We start from the raw sequence: 23,267 nt of genomic DNA, 5'->3' as shown, positions 1-23,267 counted from the left end.
CGACCGGGGTATTGCAAATACCTATATATATATATTTGAATATATGTTAATGGATGAAGGTGATTGCCTAACTTTAGCATTTTTGTAAGTGATGAGTCAACAAAACATGCTTAAGGACGATTTCCAAAACCAGCAGTTGGCAACAGATGATCCGGTTTGGTCTATTTTACCTTCGTATGATATGCATACGCATACGTTGGCTAGATCGGTAAGGGATGATTTACCGGCCTATTCAATTTACTCTGATGAAGGTGAATCTTCAGGAAGTAATGCTTACGAGTCAAATAGTAACGAGAATTTAAGACATGAACCAAACGATACTGCTACTAATTATAATTTTAGTAATAACTTGACGTCTTCTTTAAGCAGATTAAGCTTTGAAGATACTTCGATTGATGAAAACTTGATTATTACTGATGAAAATACCAATAATTGGACAGAGACTATTATAAACAATATTCACAATTTGCGTAGTTTAACCAAAACTGGTAATGAGTATTCAAAAGCCATTGATATATCTATTCATTTTACTAAAGATGTTGGTAAAGTGAATGAAAAACCAACTTTGATTGACCCTTTACTTCATGAGTATAGAAAAGGAGATTTTATTAATGGGCATATTTATATTACAAATACTTCTGACTTCGAAGTTCCATTCACAATGTTTTATGTTATGTTCCAAGGGCATTTTCTAATTGCATCAAAGAATGAATCAAAACCAGTTAAATTTAAAAAATTCTTAGAAATGTTTGATTTCAGTGCTTCTTATAACGAAGCTAGAATTGATCGATTAATCTCTGAAAATAATAAAGATGAACTTTTCCAAACAATCAGTTTGATTGATCCAATCGATAACGCCGAGTTATCATTAGCTGAACGTGTTCTAAAGCCAAAAACAACTTATAAACGGTTTTTCACATTTAAAATTCCTGAAAGATTATTAGATTCTGAATGTAACGTTCACAACTTATCTTATCATACAGAATTACCTCCTACTCTTGGTATTCTGAAATATTTTCAAGTGAATGACGAAGACAAATTCAAGGACTTTCTGTTCCCCGATTCTTCAATTACTTACGGATTGACCGCTAGATTTATTGGTAAGGCCTATCAATATAATGAAAAGAATGAAAAATCACACAATTCAAACCCAACATTAGTTAACTCTGATGGTGATGAATTCGTGATTTTCACAGATAACCAAGTATCAATGAGAATTTTACAACAAGCTCCGGTCCAATCAACGCTTGATTATAATTTAAAAACCTTAGAAATAGAAACAATGTATAAAAATTTGATATCAAGGTTGAAAGAGAAAATCGAAATTGGCGAAGAAATAGTCCAATCTTTAAATGAAAATCATTCAGATGAAGCTATTCAATTAGCTAAGAAATTAGACCAAGCCAATAAAAATGATTTAGCCAAGGCTCGTCAATTATATTCAAGTAAGCATTCAAGAGATGTTAAGGCAAAATATGGTGATAAAATAATCGATAAGTGTGATAATTATGAAATGATCATACCACTAATGAAGAAAAAATTACTTCATTCAAACTCTAATGGTACTTTAAAAGTTTCTTCTCCAAAAATGCCGATATACTTGAGATACATCCCACCACCAAAATTTAGATTGGGTGAACCAATTGATAATTCTACCTGGAAGTTCGATATGCCTATTAATTTAAGTTTCACTTCAGGATCCTTATTAAGCACTCATAAAGAATTGCCCCGTTTCAAGAAAATTCTGTGTGACTTGGTTGTGGCCACTTTCAAATCAAAAAAGTTTGATATTCCACTTCAACTCAACCATAACTTTCTTTTCAAAAACGATTTTAAGAAATTTTATAATGATCCAACCACCGATAACGATAGTTTCGTTCATATAATCAAGAAACCATTTCAGGAAATGGGCAAAAAATATTATGATTTATTTCAAACTCTAGGCTCTGACAGATTCAGAGTCGAAGCCTCCCTTATTGATGATTTGAAGGCTATGTGTGGCATTGAAGAAAGGTTCATGAAGTTAAAAATCGACGATTTCAAAATTAATGGGTCTAAAGACATGAAAGACTTATCCGATTTGAATTGGGATTTGAACGATCGCTCAAATAGTTTTGAACAATCTCTAAGCTTGAGTGTGAACGTTGAAAGTGCTGACTTCAAATACCTTCAGTCAAAAAACCGTGGAAATGAATCGGCCTACGATAAATTTTGTTTTGTTCCTTCTTTCCAAACTTGTAACATGGCTAGAATGTACTATTTTGACTTGTGCTTTCAGTTGACAACCAATGAATATTTCCATGTCAAAGTCCCAGCAGTGATAGAGAAGTGGTAGCTATTCTTTTTTTATTTTTATAATTCAGTTCTTTGTTTATAGCTTTTAAAAAGATTGACACAAAAAAAATATTGTATATTGTAACCTTCATTTTGCAACCGTTCAAAAACAGCCTCACGAAAAGTGCCTAATGATTCATAAACATAACTCTGTAAGCAAGTTTCTGCTTATTATTTTTAGCCCTTAGTTTTCAGCGGTAACCAGTTACATACAAACCTAGTGAAAACCTTAAAATATTCGTAGTTTTGGCTTAAAATAACATTTGAATCCGAGAATAACAAAACACAAAATAGTCCGGCTTTGTCCGCTTAATTAAGTTCTACGACAGGGTGGGGGCTGAAGAAGTCTGAAACGACAGAGACTACCAAATGTCTTAAGTATATGGAAGTTTTCGTAAAGCTTGCTTCAGAACCGAGACCTAAAAACTAAAATGACTAATTCAAGAATTTCTATTCATGCTCTCAAAAATGACTTGCCATTTTCAGATGAGAATCACCAAAGAATAATGCAGAGCTACCAAAATTGACGCATAGCTGTCCTCAACGAAGTATGACTAAGGAGCTACGGATAGGAAGAATGAGTAGCTGGATTCATTTCCAATGGTTTTCAGGATACAGATGGCTGCAAAACAAATCGAGTACCTTCAGAAATCGAAAACCATAGCTCAAATAGTAACAGAAAAGTCAGCCAACAAACTCGGCCTGTAATTACCGCATTTGCCCTTCGCTGGCAGCTCTTATCTTTCATATTAAGAGTGGCAGCGGTATAATCTCCGTGAATGCATTGTGAGATGGATTTTTTTTTTTTTTTTTTTTTTTTTTTTTTTTTTTTCAGATTCCGCGATTTACAACCCCAGCCGTGCTTACAAATTGAAATTGAGTCATAGAGAGACACTGATGCTTATTTAAAGAAGCCAATTGCAGAGTCAGTTTAGTGACTTTTCAAATTTCAATATAGGAAATCAAGATGGGAGACAAAGAGAGAGTGAAGGATGACTTCAATAACACCCATAAGGATTCTGATGATCCCGTATGGTCGATCCTACCTTCGTATGAGATGTATGCATCTACTTTAGTAAAGGATTCATTACCTTCTTACACTTATTCGTCCTCTACTTTAAGCAATGAGAGTACTTCTATGAGTGACAACAATACAATTATTTCACAGTCAAACCACCGAGGTAGTAGTTCAGAACAAACTTCTTTGAATAACCTGCTGAATCCCGTCAATGGTTTTAGCAGCCAAGATGCTTTGAACGAAAATTATATCGTCACTAATGAGAATGAAAACAACTGGACTGCAACAATTCTTGAAAATATCCATAACCTACGTAATTTGACTGATACCGAAAATGAGTTGGCAAAATCATTAACGATATCGATTTATTTTACTAAAGATGTTGGTGAGATTCACAAGGAGCCAGAAATAATTGATCCTCTGCTTTATGAGTTCAAGAAGGGAGACTTCGTTAATGGTCATCTTTACGTTATTAATAACTCTGAAACTACAATTCCATTTGAAATGCTTTATGTTTTATTTGAAGGGCACTTTTTGGTTTCAAACCCAAAGAATGAATCGAAACCATTGAAGTATAAAAAATTCTTAGAAATGTTTGATTTCAGTGCCTCCTATAATGAAGTGCAAGTCGATAGACTCATTTCAGAACATACAGACTCTAGATTGTGTCCCTTAATTATTGATTCAATTGATGGTGCCAATACTGGAATATTACACCGTCTAATTGTCCCTCATGTGAAGTATAAAAGATTTTTCACTTTCAAAATCCCAGAAAGGTTGTTAGATTCTGAATGCAATGATCATCATCTTCCTTACCATACAGTGTTACCACCTTCTATGGGGGTTCTGAATATTTTTCCATTAAAAGAACAAGAAAGTTTCAAGGACTTTGCCTTCAAGGGCGCTTCAACATCTTATGGGGTGATGGTAAGAATTATTGGTAAAGCCTCTTCTTTGAATGAAACCAGAGAAAAGCCAAAAAATGAAGTGCCAACATTGATCAACTCTGATGGGGATGAGTTTGTTATTTTTAAAGAGTCACATACTCCGATTCGTGTTTTACAGCAAGAAAACATAACTGAAACAGAAGCTAAGATAAAAGCAATAGAAATTCAGTTATTGAAAAAAAATTTAATTTCCAGATTGAAGGAGAAAATAGAAATTGGAGAAGAAATGGTAAAGTCTTTATCAGTGGATAAGTTTAATAACACATTGGACTTATCAACAAAACTTGAAGAGTCGAATAAAAATGAGTTAGTGAAAGCTCGTCAGCTATACAGAACGCAATCCCAAGCTAAGACCAGAGACGTCAAAGAAGGTTTCGATCTTTCTAAGAAACAGGAAACCTATAGAAAAATAATTCCTTTGACAAAAAGGAAGTTACTAAGTTCGAAACCCCTTGGAGCTTTGGATATAATTTCACTGAAATCATTAATTAATATGAAATATATTCCTCCACCCAAATTTAGAAAGTCAAAAGCTGTCGATGCATCTTCTTGGAAGTTCAAAATTCCTCTTCAATTGAATTTTACAGGAAGTTCTCTTTTAGATTCATCATCATCATCTGCTGATAAAAGTTTACCTGATTTGAAAAACTTTCGATGTGATTTGGTGGTCTTAACTCTTCAATCTGTCGAACATGATATCCCGCTTCAATTGGACCATAGTTTCATTTTCAATAATGAATTTCAAAAGTTTTACTCAAACCCTATAGAAGACGAAGATACATTTATTAATAATACCAGGAAAAAATTTCGTGAATTTGCTAAGCAATATTATCAACTTTTCAAGACTCTAGGAACAGACAATTTCCGAGTAGAGTCTTCCTTAATAAATGAATTGAAAGGAATATGTGATATTGAAGATAAAATTACTCGACTTAGGGTACATGATTTTAAAGTCAGTGACTCAACAGATCCAGAATCTAAAGAGGCTTTCAAATGGGAGCTTAATCAAGAGAAAAACAGCTTTGAACAAAACCTAACTTTAGACATTAATGTGAAGAGCGCTGAACTTAGTTATGTAAACCCCAAAGATAGTAGTGGAGATGCTTTTGACAAATATTGTTTAGTTCCATCATATCAAATTTGCAACTCGTCCAGAATGTACTATTTTGATTTAAGTTTTCTGTTATCCGCCAATGAATATATTCATGTGAAAGTACCTGCTATAATATCCAATGACTAATTTAAGTTTATACTGATCGAAATAAATATAATATTATAATTGTACATGTGAAATTATAAAACTATAGAGATTATTTGATATGAGCTTTTGATAATTCATCTGCGATATCGTCAACAGCCTTATCATTTTGATTAAGATCAAGACTAGCCAATTCTTTTTCTAATTGATCCAAGTCTTCATCATCCGCTTCATCATCATTAGTTTCATCATCGTCTTCATCTTCATCTTCACTATCTATTTCTTCTAAATCATCTAAATCGTCTAATTCACCAAATCCTCTTTCGGTGAAAATATCATTAATTTTTTCGATTAAATCAGAATCTTCTTCAAATCTATTACCATTTAATTCTAAAGATTTTAAATTTGGTAAATTATCTTGAATAACTTTAACTAATTTAGATAAAGAATCATTTTCTAATTCATTATATTGTAATTTTAAAAGCTTTAAAGAAGGTAATTTAATTTTTGATAAACTTTCAACTAAAGCTAAAGAACCTTTTGCTTTTAATAAACAATCATTTAAGTTTAATTCAACTAACTTAGACCAATTTGAAATGGAATCAGCTAATTCGATTGAACCTTGAGTAGTAATAGTGTTATCTTGTAAATCAACAATGGTTAAATTTTTATTATGACTTAAACCTTTTGAGATTAATTTGGAAATACCAGTTGGTCTAATACCATTTTGATATAATTTAACAACTTGTAAATCTTGATGATTTCTTAAACCAATAGCTAAATAATTGATAGAACCATTTTCTAATCTATTTCTTCCACAAATAAAAGTTTTCAAAGATGGTTTATTAGCGGTTTTTTTAGCTTGAGATAATTTATATAATGCCTTACCAATTCTTGCCCCAGCAAATGGACCCATACCATTATTAGATAAAATAATATGATCCAAAGTGATAGCCTTAGGTAAATAAGCCTCAATAGGATCAATGGTTTGTAATCCAAATGCATTATCACTCAAATTAAGCAATTTCAAATTTGGTAATTTTAATAACGATGGTAATAAAAATTCTAATGATTGAGGGATTTCGGTATTTAATCTCCCAGTATACAAATCACTGAAATCAATTTCTACAATAGTATCCTTATGTTTCAAAAGAGATTTGCTTAACGATTCAGATGCTTCAATACCAATGGTATTCCCACTGAAATTAATTTTGCTAACTTTGTCTTTTGATTCAAATTCTTTCAAATAAGGTTCGATATCAGCATGAGAATCAAACTTGATTTGCTTACCGGCAATGCTATAGGTAGTTTCTGGGGTAACACCCAATTCAACTTCAACAGATGCCATTTCCAACTAGATATATTCCTTGTAGGCCCAAGTAATTTCAATACTTACTATTGAAGACCTGGGAAGACCTCCGCGAGGTTTTGATTTTGAAAATTTAGCACTGTAGAAACAGAGTCGTGCGGGGGAGAATGAGATCCATAGACGAAGCGTATATACAAAGCATATATAATAGACAAATACATAGACAAAGGATATACATAGACAAAGTGTATATTGACAAAGCGTATATAGACTGTGAAGCACATACATTGACAGCGTATATAGACTGTGAAGCATATACATAATGCATATACATAATGCATATATAATCAAGATGGGATATTCGAGGTTGAGAGAAGTAAGATAAGGTTTTAGGAGGCACCATTGCCTTTTCCACATCGTTTCTCCGTCGTTTCCACGTCGTTTCCACGTCGTTTCCACGTCTCTAACCCGTCTTCTCCCACTCATGATTGACGACACTAGGTGATTCGCCAAACTACTCGCTTGCTTCCAACCAGTAAGTAATCCTACCTCTACTTACAGTATAATCAGCAGCTTCTAAGTAATAGTGCATTGGCTAGCAGAAGGGCCGGGGATAACGACGGTTGACCAGGGAATGCTTTCTGCATCGGGCGGATTTACTCAAGGCAAGACATAACAAGACATACCTCACCAAGGCAAGACAAGCCTTCCAGACAGAGTATACATGACACCATCGAGTTGTCTACACTTTTGGAGCCGTGACATAGGTGCCAGGACATATTGGTGTCGTTTCCTTCCAGGCAGGATCCGTGGAGAGCCATTGCACCTCCCTTGTAAGCCGCAACTGGCCCCAGTCCCACCGGCAAACGAGAAGACCAACTCTTCATAAATGCATACTTTCATAAATGCATACTTTAGTCAAGACTCGTCTTTGCAAATTACTGCAATTTGCAGCAATAAATTCATTGGTCTTTTTTTTTTGTTCACAAATACACTACCAAATGGTCGGGTCGTGCACCAAACGCACAATTTTTCACTCGATAATTTTTTTTTTTGTCTTCTTTTCGACTTGAAAAAAGTCATTTCAAATCTTTCAATACTCTTCTATTGTAGTAACAGCAAAAAAAGACAACAAGATGTTTGCCAGAGAATCCAAAGCAACCAAAGAATCCAAGTTTCAACAATTCAAAAAGACCCCAGCATACACTGCTGCTGTTAATGTCACATTATTTGCCGTTGGTGTTGCCATTATTCAATCACCAATTGCTGATTACTTGGTCCCCCAATTATAATGATGATTTTAGAAACAAGAGAGTCAAAGATCAACAAAACAAGACAAAAATGATAATGACAAGCCAATATTTTGATTGGATACCGTGAAGTTATGTTACATTTTCATGACTCAAATTTACTCTATTATATTCCCAAATTCAACGGGAAAATTACCTCTGTACATAAAACAATTAGTTGCCAATATAAAAATTTCAATATAGGATGTAGGCCTGTATGAGTTGTTAGGGAAGATGGTGATTTAAAGAAATATGAAATGTGTTTTCTTTGCATGAACCAAACAAAGGTCGAAATTCTTTTGCATTTACGGGATAACTATTTCATATAGTGGCTATTTCAGCAAAAGGAAAAGTTGTTGGATGAAATTGCATCAATTTTTTTTTTCTTCAAGTATAGAAGAAAGTTTAAAACAAAGAACACTCGTTAAATAGAACTTTATACCTTAAGTTGCAAGGTCATGGTGGATATATTCAGACTGAAAAAGTTATAAATTCCACCAATGCATGCCAACTAAAAAAACAAAAAACATAATTATGGTAGATCACTATCACAAGACGCCAAATTATGAACTAAAGGAGATCCCAGACCCCCCATTAGACTTTTTTTGCAAGGAAAGTCTAAGCTAACCCCTAAACCTGGTTGCATTTGATTAGGGTATTTGTGGGAAAGTTTAATTACAAATTTACTACTAATTAGCTTAGTTGCAAGTTTTGCAAGACGTCCAATATCACCTCGGACTGAAACATGCGGGTTTCTCAATAGCTCCGCGGGTTGGTGCATTCGATTTTGTTCACTGCGTAAAACCGTTGACAATTTCCTGGCAAATGTAGCTTAAACTTGAACCAGCCTTCAATACTGGAAGTCCAGTTAGTAGAATTCAAACGAAAAAGGACAGTTATGGACCAGAAAAAGAAAAATTAAGGAAAAAGAAAAAGAAAAATGAAAAGAAAGTAACCTGGGCTAGACGCAAAAAATTAAACTATTCACTCAAATTTTGCTTGATTTGAAACTGAAACAAGTATACAGAAGTAGATCTGATGTACTTGGACCTAAAAATGTTAATGAGGAGTTGCTTCCGTGGAAATTTAAACGGTTTATTGTGCTTTTCTGATAAAAACACCACGCAACAATTCCGTTAAAACCAGAACCCGTTTCATATTCCACCAGCTATGCATTGGATTATTTGGATTCTCACATTGCTTAGTGATCAACTGTGGGTTGGCTGCATATTAAGCAAATACGTTTGATTGAGAGAAAGGCATTTTCATTTTATTTTTTTTTTTTTGTTTTGTTCTGTTTTTGAAAAGGACACCATGGGATCGTCAAATATTAGATAGAAACGTACATATGCGAAAAATGTAATGATCATTTCTTAAATAACATCTGTGAAATCTATTATTTTCTTCATAAACGTTCGGTGACTTAAACTAAGAGTCTAGTTAGACTTATAGGCCCAATAAAAAAAACCAAAAAAAAAAAAGAAAAAAAAGACCAACCAAAGAGACAAAAGATACTTTTCGAGCCAGTCTTATTGCCTGATGAGAAATATATGGAGATATGATTGAATATGTCTTATAGCCAAACGAAATCAAAGAATGTTTTCGAACCTCTTGCTAATTTAAGTAAATCCGTTGCATATAGTATTGTACCTTTTCCAATAACAATTTTGTACATTTCAATTTTGTATCCTATTTGAAGATGATTCAAGTGAATTCTTGATCATAACCTTTGGCAAAGATTGAGTTGCTCGAACATAGATTGAATTTTGCAATATGCCCAATCTTGAAAGCAACTCCAACTGAAGGGATTGACCCAATACTTTGAGAAGTCAAGGATAAAGCATGAACGATTTTGTATGACATTATTCTCGGTAAATGCAAATTTTAAAAAATTATTTAGGTACCTTTGTAATCAATTAGTTGGTTTTGTCTTTATAAAATTTATTTTTATTTATTATTAATTTTGTTTTTTTTTTTGTTTCTGATAAATCTGTCGAATCTCCTTTCTTTTTCCCTTCTTGTTTTGTTTCAATTTTTCATCCTGGTTAGTACATTGGCATCTGCTAGTCACGTACATATATACTTGTATTATATAAGTTGTGACATGAAAGTCATAAAATATAGATACATATATATATATATCCGTATTTCCAAATATCATAGGATTAAATTTTTCAGCGGGACTCCCTACTCCTAAAGGTTTTTTTTCTTTCGTGACACCATTCTTGATCTGAAAAAGATTCAATAATTCTTTTTTTGTCTTTGTCATTAGTCGTTAAATTTTTTGTTTTCGTTTTATTTCTTTATTTCAAGTTTTCATTTTGTCTTTTCACAGTTTTGATTTTCAACTTTTGGAATTTAAATCTTATAAATTGACCAAGTTTTTTACTTATTACCATTTATTGGCTTTCTTTTTTTGGGTCAGAAAAAAAACCAATTGAATTAGCATTTGTTTTTGTTTTTAGCATTTGTTTTTCTGAGTGAACGATAAATAAAGGGAACAGTTCATCAAACCCTTACAACTGGCAAATAAATTATAGTATAGCATCTTTTTGAAAGTTTAATTTTTTTTTTTTTTTAATAAGAAAAAATACAAAAAACACCATTAAAAAAAAAAATACACCAAGTCAAAATCTCATGGAAAGACCTGAATGATCTAGCATTCAAAGAACTTTACCAATGAAAACCACAATAATCCAGCGAACATTAACGATATGAACTGATCGATTAGCCTGACCTTGTTATGAATAACACTGACATCAACCAAAATAAGGATAAGTATAGAAGCAAATTAAATCCAGCTTTTCATCCAATAACAATACCCCATAAGATATATGATTATCAAAAAGATTATAAGACATTGAAAAGCATGATTGATAATAGTCAAAATTTAAAGCAATTTCAGCGAACTTGTCAAGAGTTAGTTCAGAAAAAATATTCAATGGATAGAAATTATTATAAACTGGGTAAAAGTTTTCTAATAATCATATATTTATTAAATTATGAATCAAACGAAAGGAAATGTATTATTGAAGTCATGGCCAAAATTGAAAATTTTAACAAGGATCTTAATGAACTCAATGAAGATGAATGGATTTCAATCAATAATGATATCGATGATTTATTAAAAGGATCTTATAAAGACGATGGACGAATAAGTTCAAAGGAAAAACAATTATTTCATAAATTAGGATTGACCAAAGAATATTGTATTCTGATGATTGGTTATGTTAATACCAGAAGATTTAGATTTAATAGTCATAAAATCATGCAAATAATACGACAAGAGCAAGAATCAAGACAATCCAGAGTTAATTATTTAGATCAAGAATTGAAAATGGCATTAGGTGAAGAAGAAGACAAGCAACCTGATAAATCATTCTTTGATATGCAACAATACCCTAACTTCACAATAACTCCGTTCTTTGATATTCCAACCACAACCCCCATGTCAGCAACAGAAAACTTACAGCCAACCAAGTCATTTTCGGACCTCAACTCTATGGATGGAGAGCACTATCAAGGATAAACATTTGCAGCATCTTTTTCTCTTTGTTCTGTAAATTTATTTTTTTTTTGTCTTTTTTTTTTTAGTTCCTTTTCTTTTTCGTCTTCATTAAACTTTCCCAGGCTTTGTTCTTTCTGCTGTACCTGTACCACTAAACTTTAATTTCGTACAAGACAAAAACCATTAGCAATACATAAGTAATGAAATGATAAAGGCAATGTCCTGTAGGCGTAGCGGCGAGTAAGTGCGATTTTGACTCATTTCTCGGGGTAGACGCTTTGAGTGATACATTCAGTCGGGATAGTTAAGCCAACCCCGATTGTTATCTTATCAACGGACACATATACGGGAACAAGTCCAATCATACGTAACCCATGACCAGAACCCGGAGAGTTTCTTTCAATTACATCTACCATCAACCACCATCAACCACCAGCTTGTATTAATTGAGCAAGATTAGCCGCTCATCTGAATTCAACGCATGTACCGTACCATCGCCGCCAAATCATCCATAACCACCGCTTGGATCCCTTGTAACCATCACACCCACGTCAGATAGTTGTGAGTAAGATGCAAACAACCAATAACCAACCAATAAGGAACAACCATCAACTAAAAACAACCAGAAACAACTGGAATAAAAAATCTGACGAAAAACTGCAAATGCAGTTTATAAAAATGCAGGTTACAGAGCGCAGATTACAGCCACACAACCTGCAAAACACCCGGAGCAACCCGCAAGGCTGTATTTACAGGTTGTGCTCCGAAAAAAAAGCAGAACGTTCCTTTTCTGTCGGAGGTGTCGGAGTTTATTGGGGGGACTCCGTTCCCCTTTTGACGTTTTCGCAATCAGCTGCAATTGCAATTGCAATTGCAATTGTAAACGTTTTATCAGTCAATAATTGTCAGTTAATAAACATCACCAGGAAATCAGTTTTTTCAAATAAATCAGTCGATTATTCAACTTAGTTATTGTGAGTTACATAATCAACCAAGGGAAAAAACGCATTGTTCCTCGGTTAAAAAAAACCCAAAAGAGACGCCAAAAACTGACAGGGAAAATCACAATTTCCTCCCCACACAAAGAGTTTACCTCGGGATCGTGCCACCTAACAAATATTACCGATAAAATCCTTCAATTTGAACCGACTATCAATTTATAAAAGCATCCAAAATCCTTATTTGAACAAAAAAAGCTTAATTGATTGTGTTCAGCAAACATTTAAGCAAATACTTCAGCTAACATGTCTAACGTTGCAGTGAATACTATTAATTCGTTAAATCCTCCAAACCCCCAATCTTCTATTCAAGAAGAAAGGGCTAAAAATGCTTTTGATCCAGTTAAAATGAATTACTTTTTGGAAGGATCTCAACAACGTAGTGAGCAAGCCAAGGCCATGATCCAGCAAATGGAAAGAGATCCGGTTTTGTCAGCTAGTCCAAAGTATTTTGATTTAACTAAAGATCAACAAAGAGCCTTGACTGTGGAAAAAATCCACCGTTTATCGCAATACTTGGAAGTTGAATCACCCGAAGAGTTTCAAAGAAGATTGAGTTATGTTGCTGTTTTCGATCCTCAAGTGAATACTAGACTTAATATTAATTTGGGGTTGTTTTTGAATTGTATTAGAGGTAACGGGACTGTTGATCAATATGATTTTTGGGCAAATAAAAAGGAAACCGGTTATATTAAAGGTATTTATGGTTGTTTTGGTATGACTGAATTGGCTCACGGTTCCAACGTTGCTGGTTTGGAAACCACCGCTACTTTTGATGAAAAAACTGATGAATTTATTATAAACACTCCCCATATTGGTGCTACCAAATGGTGGATTGGTGGTGCTGCTCATTCTTCTACTCATTGTGCAGTTTATGCCAGGTTAATTGTTAAAGGTAAAGATTATGGGGTTAAAACTTTTATCGTTCCTTTAAGAGATTCAAATCATAATACCTATCCTGGGGTTACCGTTGGTGATATTGGTGCTAAAATGGGTAGAGATGGTATCGATAATGGTTGGATTCAATTTTCAAGTGTTCGTATTCCAAGATACTTTATGTTACAAAAATATGCTAAGGTTAGTCGAGAAGGTAATGTTAAATTACCTCCTTTGGAACAATTAAGTTATAGTGCTTTATTAGGTGGTAGAGTTTCAATGGCTTTGGATTCTTTTAGAATGTCGGCAAGAATCATCACCATTGCTTTACGTTATGCTATTGCTCGTCGTCAATTCAAATCTTCAAATGGTACCGATAACTTAGAAACTCAATTATTAAATTATCCTCTACACCAAAGAAGATTATTACCCTTATTGGCCACTGCTTATATTCTTTCTGCTGGGGCTCTTAAAATTGAAAAAGTTATTACTGACACCATTGCTGAATTAGATGCTGCAGTTGCTGCTCAAGATATGTCGAAGATTATGCAATCAATTAATCTGATGAAATCTTTATTTGTTGATTCTGGTTCTTTAAAATCTACTAGTACTTGGTTAACTGCCGATTTAATTGATCAATCAAGACAAGCTTGTGGTGGTCATGGTTATTCAAGTTATAATGGGTTTGGTAGAGCTTATAATGATTGGGTTGTTCAATGTACTTGGGAAGGTGATAATAATGTCTTGGCCATGTCAGTTGGTAAACCCATCATTAGAGATGTGGTTAAAAACGTCGAAAAAGGTGAAGAAATTACTGGTACCTTGAGTTGGTTAAGTAATTCAAAATCTTCTCTTGGTGATGCTCCTATTTTGAAAACTCTTGATGACTTGAAAGATGATAAAAAAATCTTACATGCTATTGAAGTTGTCATCATTAGATCGGCTTATCAAGCTCATAAAACCATTCAAGAAAATGGTGGTCAATTTGATGTTGTTGGTGCTGAAATGGTTACCCTTTCTAAATTAAGAGCCCACCATTATTTGATTGAAGAATTCCTTCATCGTCTCGATACTATTGAAAATAAAGAATTACTTCCTTATTTACAAAGTATTGTCCAATTATACTCTGCTAGTGTTGTTTTGGATAAATTCAGTGGTGATTTCTTGGCTTATGGGGTATTACCAACTACTTTATTAAGCGGATTAACTTCTAAACATATCCCAAGTTTATTGAAAGCCGTTAGACCTCACGTTGTTGCTCTCACTGATTCTTTCCAATATCCTGATATGATTATTAATTCTGCTATTGGTAATTACGATGGTAATGTTTACGAAAATTATTTCAAAGTCGTTAAAGAAAGTAATCCTCCTTATATCTCCAAAGCTCCTTATTCTGCTGATTTAGAAGCTATGTTGAATAGACCCGCTTTGGCTGAAAGAGAAAGATTTGAAAAAACTCCGGAAGTTGCTAAAATCTTATTCAAATAATTGATTTGATCCGACTTACTTTGCTTTTGCCCTTTGTTTCGTTTTATTTATGAGTCCATAGTCCATGTAAAAAGATAAAAACATGCTCTATTAATGCATTTCCTTGTAGAAGCTGGATATATCGAACGATGTAGTGTGTCCTCAAAATGACCTGATCCTTTTATTTCACCATCTCCAAGTTTTGCAGCCAACGAGCCCATCGGATTGGCCAACCGGATACAATCCAACCAATCCAGCATTGCGTTCGGCCATCACCAGCCAGGCTCGAACCAATAGCTCGGACAACGGGCCCGCCCGCCAGGACCAAATCATAAGCAAACGGTTCGGGTGCTTAAATCATACGCGGGTTGAAATGAGGGGACTGCAAAATCAGACGACGGAAAAAGTAACCACGACAAAGCGACTGAGTACCCCACAAAATACTTCAAAGGATTCAAGAATAGCAGAGCTTGAGGTCGGATACTTCACGGAGTAAGCTCCACCTCCGGGCAATTCGAATTCTTTTTTATAATAAGGAATTGCTGGTTTTAATGAATTTTTACTCCGTCAATTCTTCAAGGCTTAACAGAAATGTCATTTGCGGTGAAAAAATTTATTTCTTCTGGTAATGGACCAACACCAAAAGAGTTGGTGTCCAAGGAAAGACAGAACACCGACTTCAATTTGAAGTCAATGCACGAATTCATTGAAGGTGGTGAACAGAAATCGGATTTGATTTTGGATTTATACCAATCGTTAGAGAGAGATCCAGTTTTGCAGAGTAATTTCAAAGATTATGATTTAAGTACGCATGCCAATAGGCTACAAACGACTGAGCGTATTAATCGAATGACTAGGTATAAAGAACAAGAGGTTGATTCTGAATTTTTCAGAAGATTGAATTTGGTTACTGTATATGATCCTTCTTTAGGTATTAGGATTAGTGTAAATTTAGGGTTATTTGGTAATTGTATCAAGGGTAATGGAACCGATTCTCAGTACAAATATTGGTGTATTGATAAAGAATCTCATAATATGAAACATCTTTGGGGTTGTTTTGGTATGACCGAGTTGGGTCATGGTTCAAACGTTGCTGGTTGCGAAACAACTGCTACTTTTGATGAAAAAACTGATGAGTTCATTATAAATACTCCTCATATTGGTGCTACTAAATGGTGGATTGGTGGTGCTGCACATTCTGCTACTCACTCGGTAGTCTATGCTAGATTGATTGTCAAAGGTAAAGATTATGGGGTAAAAACATTTATTGTTCCTTTGAGAGATTCAAATCATGAGTTATTACCAGGAGTATCAATTGGTGATATTGGTGCTAAAATGGGACGTGAAGGGGTCGATAATGGCTGGATTCAATTTTCAAAAGTACGTATTCCAAGATTTTTCATGTTGCAAAAATTCTGTAAAGTTGATCGTGATGGTAAGGTTTCATTACCTCCTTTAGAACAATTGAGTTATATTAGTTTATTAGGAGGTAGAGTCGCAATGGCTACTGATTCTTATAGAATATGTGCTAGATTCATTACAATTGCTTTACGTTATTCGGTTGGGCGTTTACAATTTAAAAAGAATTTAAAAGATTTAACTGAATGTCAATTAATTGATTATAACTTACACCAGAAAAGATTGTTGCCTTATTTGGCTTTAACCTATGCTCTGGCTCTAGGCACTGATAGATTAGAAAACCAACATTCAAAAGTTTTGGAAGATTTAGACCATGCTATTGAATCAAAAGATATGGATGCAATTAAACAAGGTCTTAATGAAACAAAGTCGTTATTCATCGACTCTGGTTCTTTGAAATCAACATTAACTTGGTTGGCTGCTGACTGCATTGCCGAAACAAGACAATCTTGTGGTGGTCATGGTTATTCAAGTTATAACGGGTTTGGTAAAAGTTATGATGATTGGGTTGTCCAATGCACTTGGGAGGGTGATAATAATGTTTTGGCAATGTCTGCCGGTAAATCAATTATTAAAAATGTCAATGACATTTTGAATAAAAATAAAAAAATTGATGGTTCTTTGAAATTTCTTAATAATTCAGTTAGTAATTCGAATAATGAAATCATTCTTGGAAAAGAAGATGAATTGAATGATCCGGTAATCATATTGAAATCTCTTGAATCATTGATTTCTCGTATTTCCATCCATTGTTTAGAAGCTTTGAAAACAAATAATTCTGATTGGGATTCAATTAGTCATGAAAGAGTTATTCTTTCTAAACTTAGATGTCATCATTATCTTTTGGAAACTTTCATTCAAAGATTAAATTCTAACAAAGATGAAAAATTAAATCAACATTTACAAAATTTAGTTCACCTTTATTGTTATTCGAGTATCTTCAATGATTTTGCCGGTCAATTTATTGCTTTTAACATCTTAGCACCAAAATTAAAATTATTAATTACTTCTCGTTTAATTGGTAATACCTGCTCTAAATTACGTCCTTATGTCGTTGCATTAACTGACTCTTTTCAACAACCTGATAATTTACTCCATTCAGCTATTGGGAACTACGACGGTAATATTTATGAAAATTATTTCGATGTGGTCAACAAGACCAATCCGCCTAATATCACCAAGGCTCCTTATTCAAAGAACCTCGAAGACTTTCTCAACAGAGATTCTTTGGAAGTTCGCCAAAGATTTGAAAAAGGTGAAGAAGTTTCTAAAATTTTATCAAAGTAAGTAAAATGTTTTAAAATTGAGCTTTTGTCTGTTACAATTTAATAATGTAGTAATTGCAAAGTTAATCCAGTAGTAAACATTACTGAAAAAAATTGCAAAAAAAGAAGAGTCTACAGCACGATGGTTTCCATTATGGTCTCCCACTAACGTACTCAGCATCGCTCTCAGCAGCTTAATAATTATTGATCGGACGGGTAATCATGCTTTATGCTGGATATGGCCGTAGACATTTCACTGAAAATTTTGGTTTACTATACGTACGGATGTTTGAGGATGTCGAAAATTGGTGTTTTTAAAAAACCAGCCACAACCATTTCTATCACATCACTTAATTCAACATGGGTTTTCTTGACTAAACATAGTCTTTCCCACTCTAGGTATATATTAGTAAATAGCTATTAAATATATATTCTTATATGTCAAAAAAAAAAAAAATTACTTAGTTAAATGTTTTATTGATTTTCGACGATCTTCATCGGCTCTTCTGAGGTCCTCACTCGTCGGCTCATTAAAACAAAGGTATCTTTTTTCTTATCATCATATAAATTCTAAACTCGATAAATTAATTCCATCCTTTTCTTAATCAACTAAAGTGGTTTTTTCAAATTTTCCACTATACGCCCCCTTTTATATATTTCTATCTACTCTCTTTATCTCTATATAGTTAATATTTAGATCAAATATATAAAAATATATGTGAAAAAAAAAAAAAAAAAAAAAATCAAATATAAAAAAAAATCAAATATATAAAAATATACGTGAAAAAAAAAAAAAAGGCTTACGTTTGAAGAGCCAGGGAATTAACCAAGGCGATATTAAAGCTCACTTGTTGTTAGCTTTGAATATCCAAATGTTAGTGGTATTTTATTCAAGCTGAGAAAACAGCAAGGCAATCCACTATTTTTACAGAACTTTCGCTAGTATTTTGAATGTATTATCTACGATACTGGCTTTTTTGGTACCCCAACTCCTACTTAGAAATACCCATTCTTAGAGCTCAAGTGGTTTTCCTATTTGTCAAATAATTCCTGGTGATTAATACGATTCCAAGTTGAGCTTTTTCAGCAACAGAAATACACCCTGCCTAAGTTCACTCTCCGTTTCATACAGTTTCTTTTTATTTTGATAATGTTCGTAAAATATTCAACAGCACCAGGTCGAAGACAGTCTTTACTTTCTAATGAAAAAATCCTGTTCTATAATCCAACTTTGGTGATAGTATATCCACAGACACTTCTATTTCTCAATGAAAGCATCTTTCAATCTAAGTGATCAAATCGGAAATAGTCATGATTTTCAAATATGTCTTTACTACGGTCTCTTATTCCATAATGTATCCATTACTAATTCTTATATGATCAAGAATAATGCCGCAAAAAAATTTTTTTCTTCACAAATTGCAAAATTGCACTTTTTGAATAAAACTAATCGGTAGCACTTATATAATGCTACATTTGATGGTCAAGTTTTCTTTAGAAAAGAGTCAGTATACTGCAGCTGTGTGCAAGTGAATTAATCAAGGCTCTTTAGTAACAATAGTGCTAATCATCAACCACAAAAATACAATGTAATTTGACAGGTTTTGTCTTTAGGCCATGTTCGGAGATCTTTTAAATTGACCAGAAAAGAACACAAATCTCTCAACAAATAAACATTTCAGATATATGGTAAAGTTGAAGCGATGCATAGTCATCTTATAGCAATGCGAAGTCAGCTTCAAGCGATGCAGTCAGCCTAAAGTTAAAATAATGCAATGGTGACACATAATGCAACATTGATAAAACATCACTTATTCCAATAGTCGGACAACAAGAAAACCGCTCAATCGGTCTAATTTTGTCTATGCTTACCGATTCATCATATAGCCAATTGGACCCAATTGGACCGACGTTGCAATTGAGAATTCTAGTACGACTTAAATAGCCAACAAGACGTAATGAATTCTAGCTTCAGATCAACTTATTCACCTTAAACTAATCAATAGATAAATTTCCTAATTATGACTGCCTCAACTACAGTTTTTGTTTCTGGAGCTACTGGATTCATCGCCAAGCATGTTGTGAAAGACCTTATTAAAAAAAATTATAACGTTGTTGGATCAGTTAGATCAAGTGAAAAGGGGGATCATTTAGCTGAGCAATTAAATTCTGATAAATTTTGTTATGAAGTGGTTGCTGATATTTCTGTTCCCGGTGCCTTTGATCAATGTTTGAAAAACCACCCAGAGATTACTGTTTTCTTACATACTGCATCTCCATTTCATTTCTATACTGATAATGTTGAAAACGATCTCTTGAAACCTGCTATTGAAGGTACCCATAATGCTTTGAATGCCATCAAAAAGTACGGTCCCCAAATCGAGAGAGTTGTAATCACTTCATCTGTTGCTGCCATGGCATCCTTCGAACAATTGTCAAATCCAAACCACGTTGTAAATGAAAACTCATGGAATGAGATCAATTGGGAAAAAGCCATTTCTAATCCATTCGATGGATACTTTGGTTCTAAAACTTTTGCTGAAAAAGCTGCTTGGGACTTTGTTAAAACTGAAAAACCAAATTTTATTTTAAGTACTGTCAATCCATCCTACGTATTTGGACCTCAAGCTTTCGATGAAGATGCCAAAGGTACTTTAGGAACCTCCGCAGAGGTTATCACCGGGTTGTTAAGGTTGAGGAAGGAAGAAGATATCCCTAATCAAAGAGCTACTTTCATCGATGTCAGAGACGTTTCAAATGCTCATATTGTAGCATTTGAAAGTGATGATGCCAAAGAAAAAAGATTAGTTTTGATAGCTGCCAAAGAGTTTTCGTCACAGGAATTGTTAGATATAATACATTCCAATTTCGATCAATTTTCTGAAGTTCCAGTTGGTAAACCAGGAACAAAGTCTGGTCAAGACGGTTGCATCATGGATACCAAAGAAACATTGAACATTTTAAAAACTGAGTTTATTGGTCTCGAAAAAAGTGTTGTTGATTCAATCCAACAATATTCCAATGCTAATAACTAATCGTATAAGATGAAAGAAATACTTAAAATCTTGTGCAACTTCGATGTTAAAACATTAGATTAAATTTAGCCTTAAATCTTCTTATACTATAAATAGTAGAAAATATAATGAAAAGGCGATGCTCTAGTAATTAGACGGGCAAAAACCGTAAATTATCGCATGTTTAACTGTATTGAGTGTTAAGCAATGAAAGTCTGCTGTCAATAAATTTGGGTGCAAGCCTGCAGATTCGAAGCTTTTTGACAGTGATGTCAAATTACAAATAAAATTTTTAATGTATCAAAATAAGCTATAATTATTAAACAGAAAAGTATATAAAAACGTCAAAAACCAGTGACAAAGATGTTTGGTTAACTAAAAATTAATGAATAATTTTTTTCAAATCATTAATTTAGATGAACTTTAAAACAAAATCAAGAAATGAAATGACATTAAAAAATATGAAATAAATGCAAGTTTAAACATTATCAAATGCAGTAAGGAAAGTAATTTTTACAGGATAAACCAAAAAGAAAATGCAAAATCAAAGAGTTGTGAAATGCTAAGATGATTGTTCGACCTTAATAGTACCAGCGCCAGAGTGATCTTTATCATCATTTACTAGTTGATCATAATTTTCAACCTCGTCAGGGTTGATGATTCTACCAGAAGCTTTTAATAAGTTTTCTTTATTTTTCTGTTCGTTATATTGATAAGCTTCCAATAAACTCAAATAGTTATCAACCTCATCGTCATAATCAATGTAATCACTTTTGACTTTAAAAAGGAATGGATCATATAACAATGGCTTGAAGTCAGGGGCTTTTTCGATTAATGGCTTTGAGGATTTCCCAAATAGAAGATTTTGAATTTCTGATTCATGTAAAGATGTCATTGCTCTGGTACTGAAATAACTCATTAGTAATTCATCTTTACTTAATAATTCTAACAATTCTTCATGACTAAATTTCCAAATTGTTAATAAGTCGTCATCTTTTAAGTTTTTCGCTTGATTTTTTTCGGCTTCAGATTTTAGTTTATCCTTTTGATCGTTAGTTAATTCATAATTCAGATCCTCGAAATTTACATCATTATCGGAATCCTCATTTGAAATGGCTTGTGAATATTCTTCATTATAATTATTATATCTTAACCATTTTGATTTATCGTTTAAGAAATAATATAAATCTCTTTCACTTATCCACAATCTAAGTTGGGGAACAAAAATATGGCCACTAAATGTTTTTGTTAACAAACCTTTTGGATATTCAACTGCTAAAATATCAGTATATCTTTTAGGAATATAACCCATTTCACCTTCAATAAAAGTTTTGACCATTGGAGATAATTCATTCAAACTTGAAAAATGATTATTTCTACAGTTATAAACTTTTAAAGCACGATTATTTTTGACGTGATCATGTTCATCTTTTTGATGATTTGGAGAATATTGATAACGATCTGGAGCATTGGAATTTGAAATTGCCAAACCAGTTATATCAATGTATAAACCGGTATCAACGTCAATGAATCTTGCATCAATATTATTATTACCGTTACCACGTTCTCTCAATGTGATGAAACTACCACAATCCAAGAAGTAACGACCAAAACCATCTTGAAAATCTTCGACGATTAAACTTTGATTGAAATTCATTGATAATTTATGTAAATCAGCGAGTGGAACTTGAACATCGATGTCGTTATCCCAAGGAAATGCAATCCCATTCCAGTACCAAGATAATAAGGAACCATGAGCAACCCAAGTTGTTATACCATTTTTACGACAAAATGATAAAAAGGTTCTTACCAAACGATGCAAAGTTAAGGTTTGTTCGTAAGTTCCATACATTAAACCATTGAAAAATCTCCAATCATAGTGATCACCTAGTAAAGTGTCTAATAATCTAGCTTCAGAAAAATATTTTGGTGGTCCACCGTTATTAACTCGATCAATTGAATATTTTAAAGAGTTTAAATAGGATAAATGATTTTTTGATAATTTTTTACCCGATCTTATTTTTGTTTCCAAATCTTTAATTACATCATTAAAATTCACCTCGAAATTTTGTTCAGGAATGGTAATTTCATAATCATTCATGACGTTTTTCTTATCAGCAGGGACATTCTTTTGCAAGTTCTCAAAAACTTCTAATGAGTTGATTTTAGTTCTTTTGGTATCATGAATATAACTTTCCACTATTCCGTTATTTAATAATTTAGATTTCTTATTTTTTGTGGTTATGTTATAAGAACCATCTTTTGTCAAAAAAATGATTGTGGAAGGCGGAGGAGCAAATGAGTAAAGGTAAGATTTACCAGCCAAAGAACCTTTTTCGTTATTCGTTTTACCAACTGGTTTGAAAACGTTAAAGCCTGGATGTAATTTGTTACCGTCGTCATGTTTATAAGGTAAGTCCGTATCTTCGATACAGTATTCTTTATTATTTAAAGCATCCAATCTTTTTTCCTTTTTATTTTCACCGTTGTTTTCAACTTTAGCTTCAGTGTCGTTGTTTTCATCCTTGCTTTCATTATTAGAATCAGTATTTTCAGGTTTTGCTTCATCCTTGTTTTCAGTGTTTTCAGGTTTTGCTTCGTCCTTGTTTTCAGTATTTTCAGGTT

The 23,267-nt window shown here is 33.2% G+C and overlaps 10 protein-coding genes across 10 annotated transcripts; 6 read left to right on the top strand and 4 right to left on the bottom strand.

Annotated features, from left to right (window-relative positions):
- Positions 1–181: 181 nt before the first annotated feature.
- Positions 182–2,335, top strand: HYPBUDRAFT_107397 (uncharacterized protein; the record flags this gene model as incomplete). The annotated part of the gene is made up of 1 exon (XM_020218550.1): positions 182–2,335. One exon carries the CDS (start codon positions 182–184, stop codon positions 2,333–2,335), a length of 2,154 nt encoding a protein of 717 aa, XP_020076982.1.
- A 902-nt stretch (positions 2,336–3,237) lies between these two features.
- Positions 3,238–5,545, top strand: HYPBUDRAFT_137805 (uncharacterized protein). Its single transcript, XM_020219646.1, has one exon. The coding sequence runs from the start codon at positions 3,302–3,304 to the stop codon at positions 5,537–5,539; it is 2,238 nt and encodes a 745-aa protein (XP_020076981.1). The 5' UTR covers positions 3,238–3,301; the 3' UTR covers positions 5,540–5,545.
- A 64-nt stretch (positions 5,546–5,609) lies between these two features.
- Positions 5,610–6,845, bottom strand: RNA1 (GTPase-activating protein; the record flags this gene model as incomplete). The annotated part of the gene is made up of 1 exon (XM_020223520.1): positions 5,610–6,845. The coding sequence occupies one exon, from the start codon at positions 6,843–6,845 to the stop codon at positions 5,610–5,612; it is 1,236 nt and encodes a 411-aa protein (XP_020076980.1).
- A 1,091-nt stretch (positions 6,846–7,936) lies between these two features.
- TOM6 (Tom6p) lies at positions 7,937–8,118 on the top strand. Its single transcript, XM_020221124.1, has one exon. It carries the CDS (start codon positions 7,943–7,945, stop codon positions 8,096–8,098), a length of 156 nt encoding a protein of 51 aa, XP_020076979.1. The 5' UTR covers positions 7,937–7,942; the 3' UTR covers positions 8,099–8,118.
- Positions 8,119–9,617: 1,499 nt separating this feature from the next.
- HYPBUDRAFT_152643 (uncharacterized protein) lies at positions 9,618–10,097 on the bottom strand. Its single transcript, XM_020221123.1, has one exon. The coding sequence runs from the start codon at positions 9,956–9,958 to the stop codon at positions 9,800–9,802; it is 159 nt and encodes a 52-aa protein (XP_020076978.1). The 5' UTR covers positions 9,959–10,097; the 3' UTR covers positions 9,618–9,799.
- Positions 10,098–11,132: 1,035 nt separating this feature from the next.
- HYPBUDRAFT_239945 (uncharacterized protein) lies at positions 11,133–11,899 on the top strand (the record flags this gene model as incomplete). Its single annotated transcript, XM_020223255.1, has 1 exon — positions 11,133–11,899. One exon carries the CDS (start codon positions 11,133–11,135, stop codon positions 11,622–11,624), a length of 492 nt encoding a protein of 163 aa, XP_020076977.1. The 3' UTR covers positions 11,625–11,899.
- Positions 11,676–12,453, bottom strand: HYPBUDRAFT_152641 (uncharacterized protein). The gene has a single exon (XM_020221122.1). The coding sequence runs from the start codon at positions 12,017–12,019 to the stop codon at positions 11,861–11,863; it is 159 nt and encodes a 52-aa protein (XP_020076976.1). The 5' UTR covers positions 12,020–12,453; the 3' UTR covers positions 11,676–11,860.
- Positions 12,454–12,847: 394 nt separating this feature from the next.
- Positions 12,848–17,650, top strand: HYPBUDRAFT_107260 (acyl-CoA oxidase; the record flags this gene model as incomplete). Its single annotated transcript, XM_020218538.1, has 2 exons — positions 12,848–12,943; positions 15,635–17,650. 2 exons carry the CDS (start codon positions 12,848–12,850, stop codon positions 17,648–17,650), a joined length of 2,112 nt encoding a protein of 703 aa, XP_020076975.1.
- Positions 17,651–19,649: 1,999 nt separating this feature from the next.
- On the top strand, positions 19,650–20,663 carry HYPBUDRAFT_156627 (NADPH-dependent methylglyoxal reductase GRE2; the record flags this gene model as incomplete). The annotated part of the gene is made up of 1 exon (XM_020222220.1): positions 19,650–20,663. The coding sequence occupies one exon, from the start codon at positions 19,650–19,652 to the stop codon at positions 20,661–20,663; it is 1,014 nt and encodes a 337-aa protein (XP_020076974.1).
- A 541-nt stretch (positions 20,664–21,204) lies between these two features.
- MNN4 (Mnn4p) lies at positions 21,205–23,079 on the bottom strand (the record flags this gene model as incomplete). Its single annotated transcript, XM_020218659.1, has 1 exon — positions 21,205–23,079. A coding segment is annotated over one exon (1,875 nt), but the record flags the coding sequence as incomplete, so codon positions are not given.
- Between the last annotated feature and the right edge of the window lie 188 nt (positions 23,080–23,267).

Source organism: Hyphopichia burtonii (genome assembly GCF_001661395.1).
Source record: "Hyphopichia burtonii NRRL Y-1933 unplaced genomic scaffold HYPBUscaffold_3, whole genome shotgun sequence".
NCBI lineage: Eukaryota > Fungi > Ascomycota > Pichiomycetes > Serinales > Debaryomycetaceae > Hyphopichia > Hyphopichia burtonii.
Note: the sequence above shows the minus strand (reverse complement) of the source record. Positions and strands in the feature narration are given on the sequence as shown.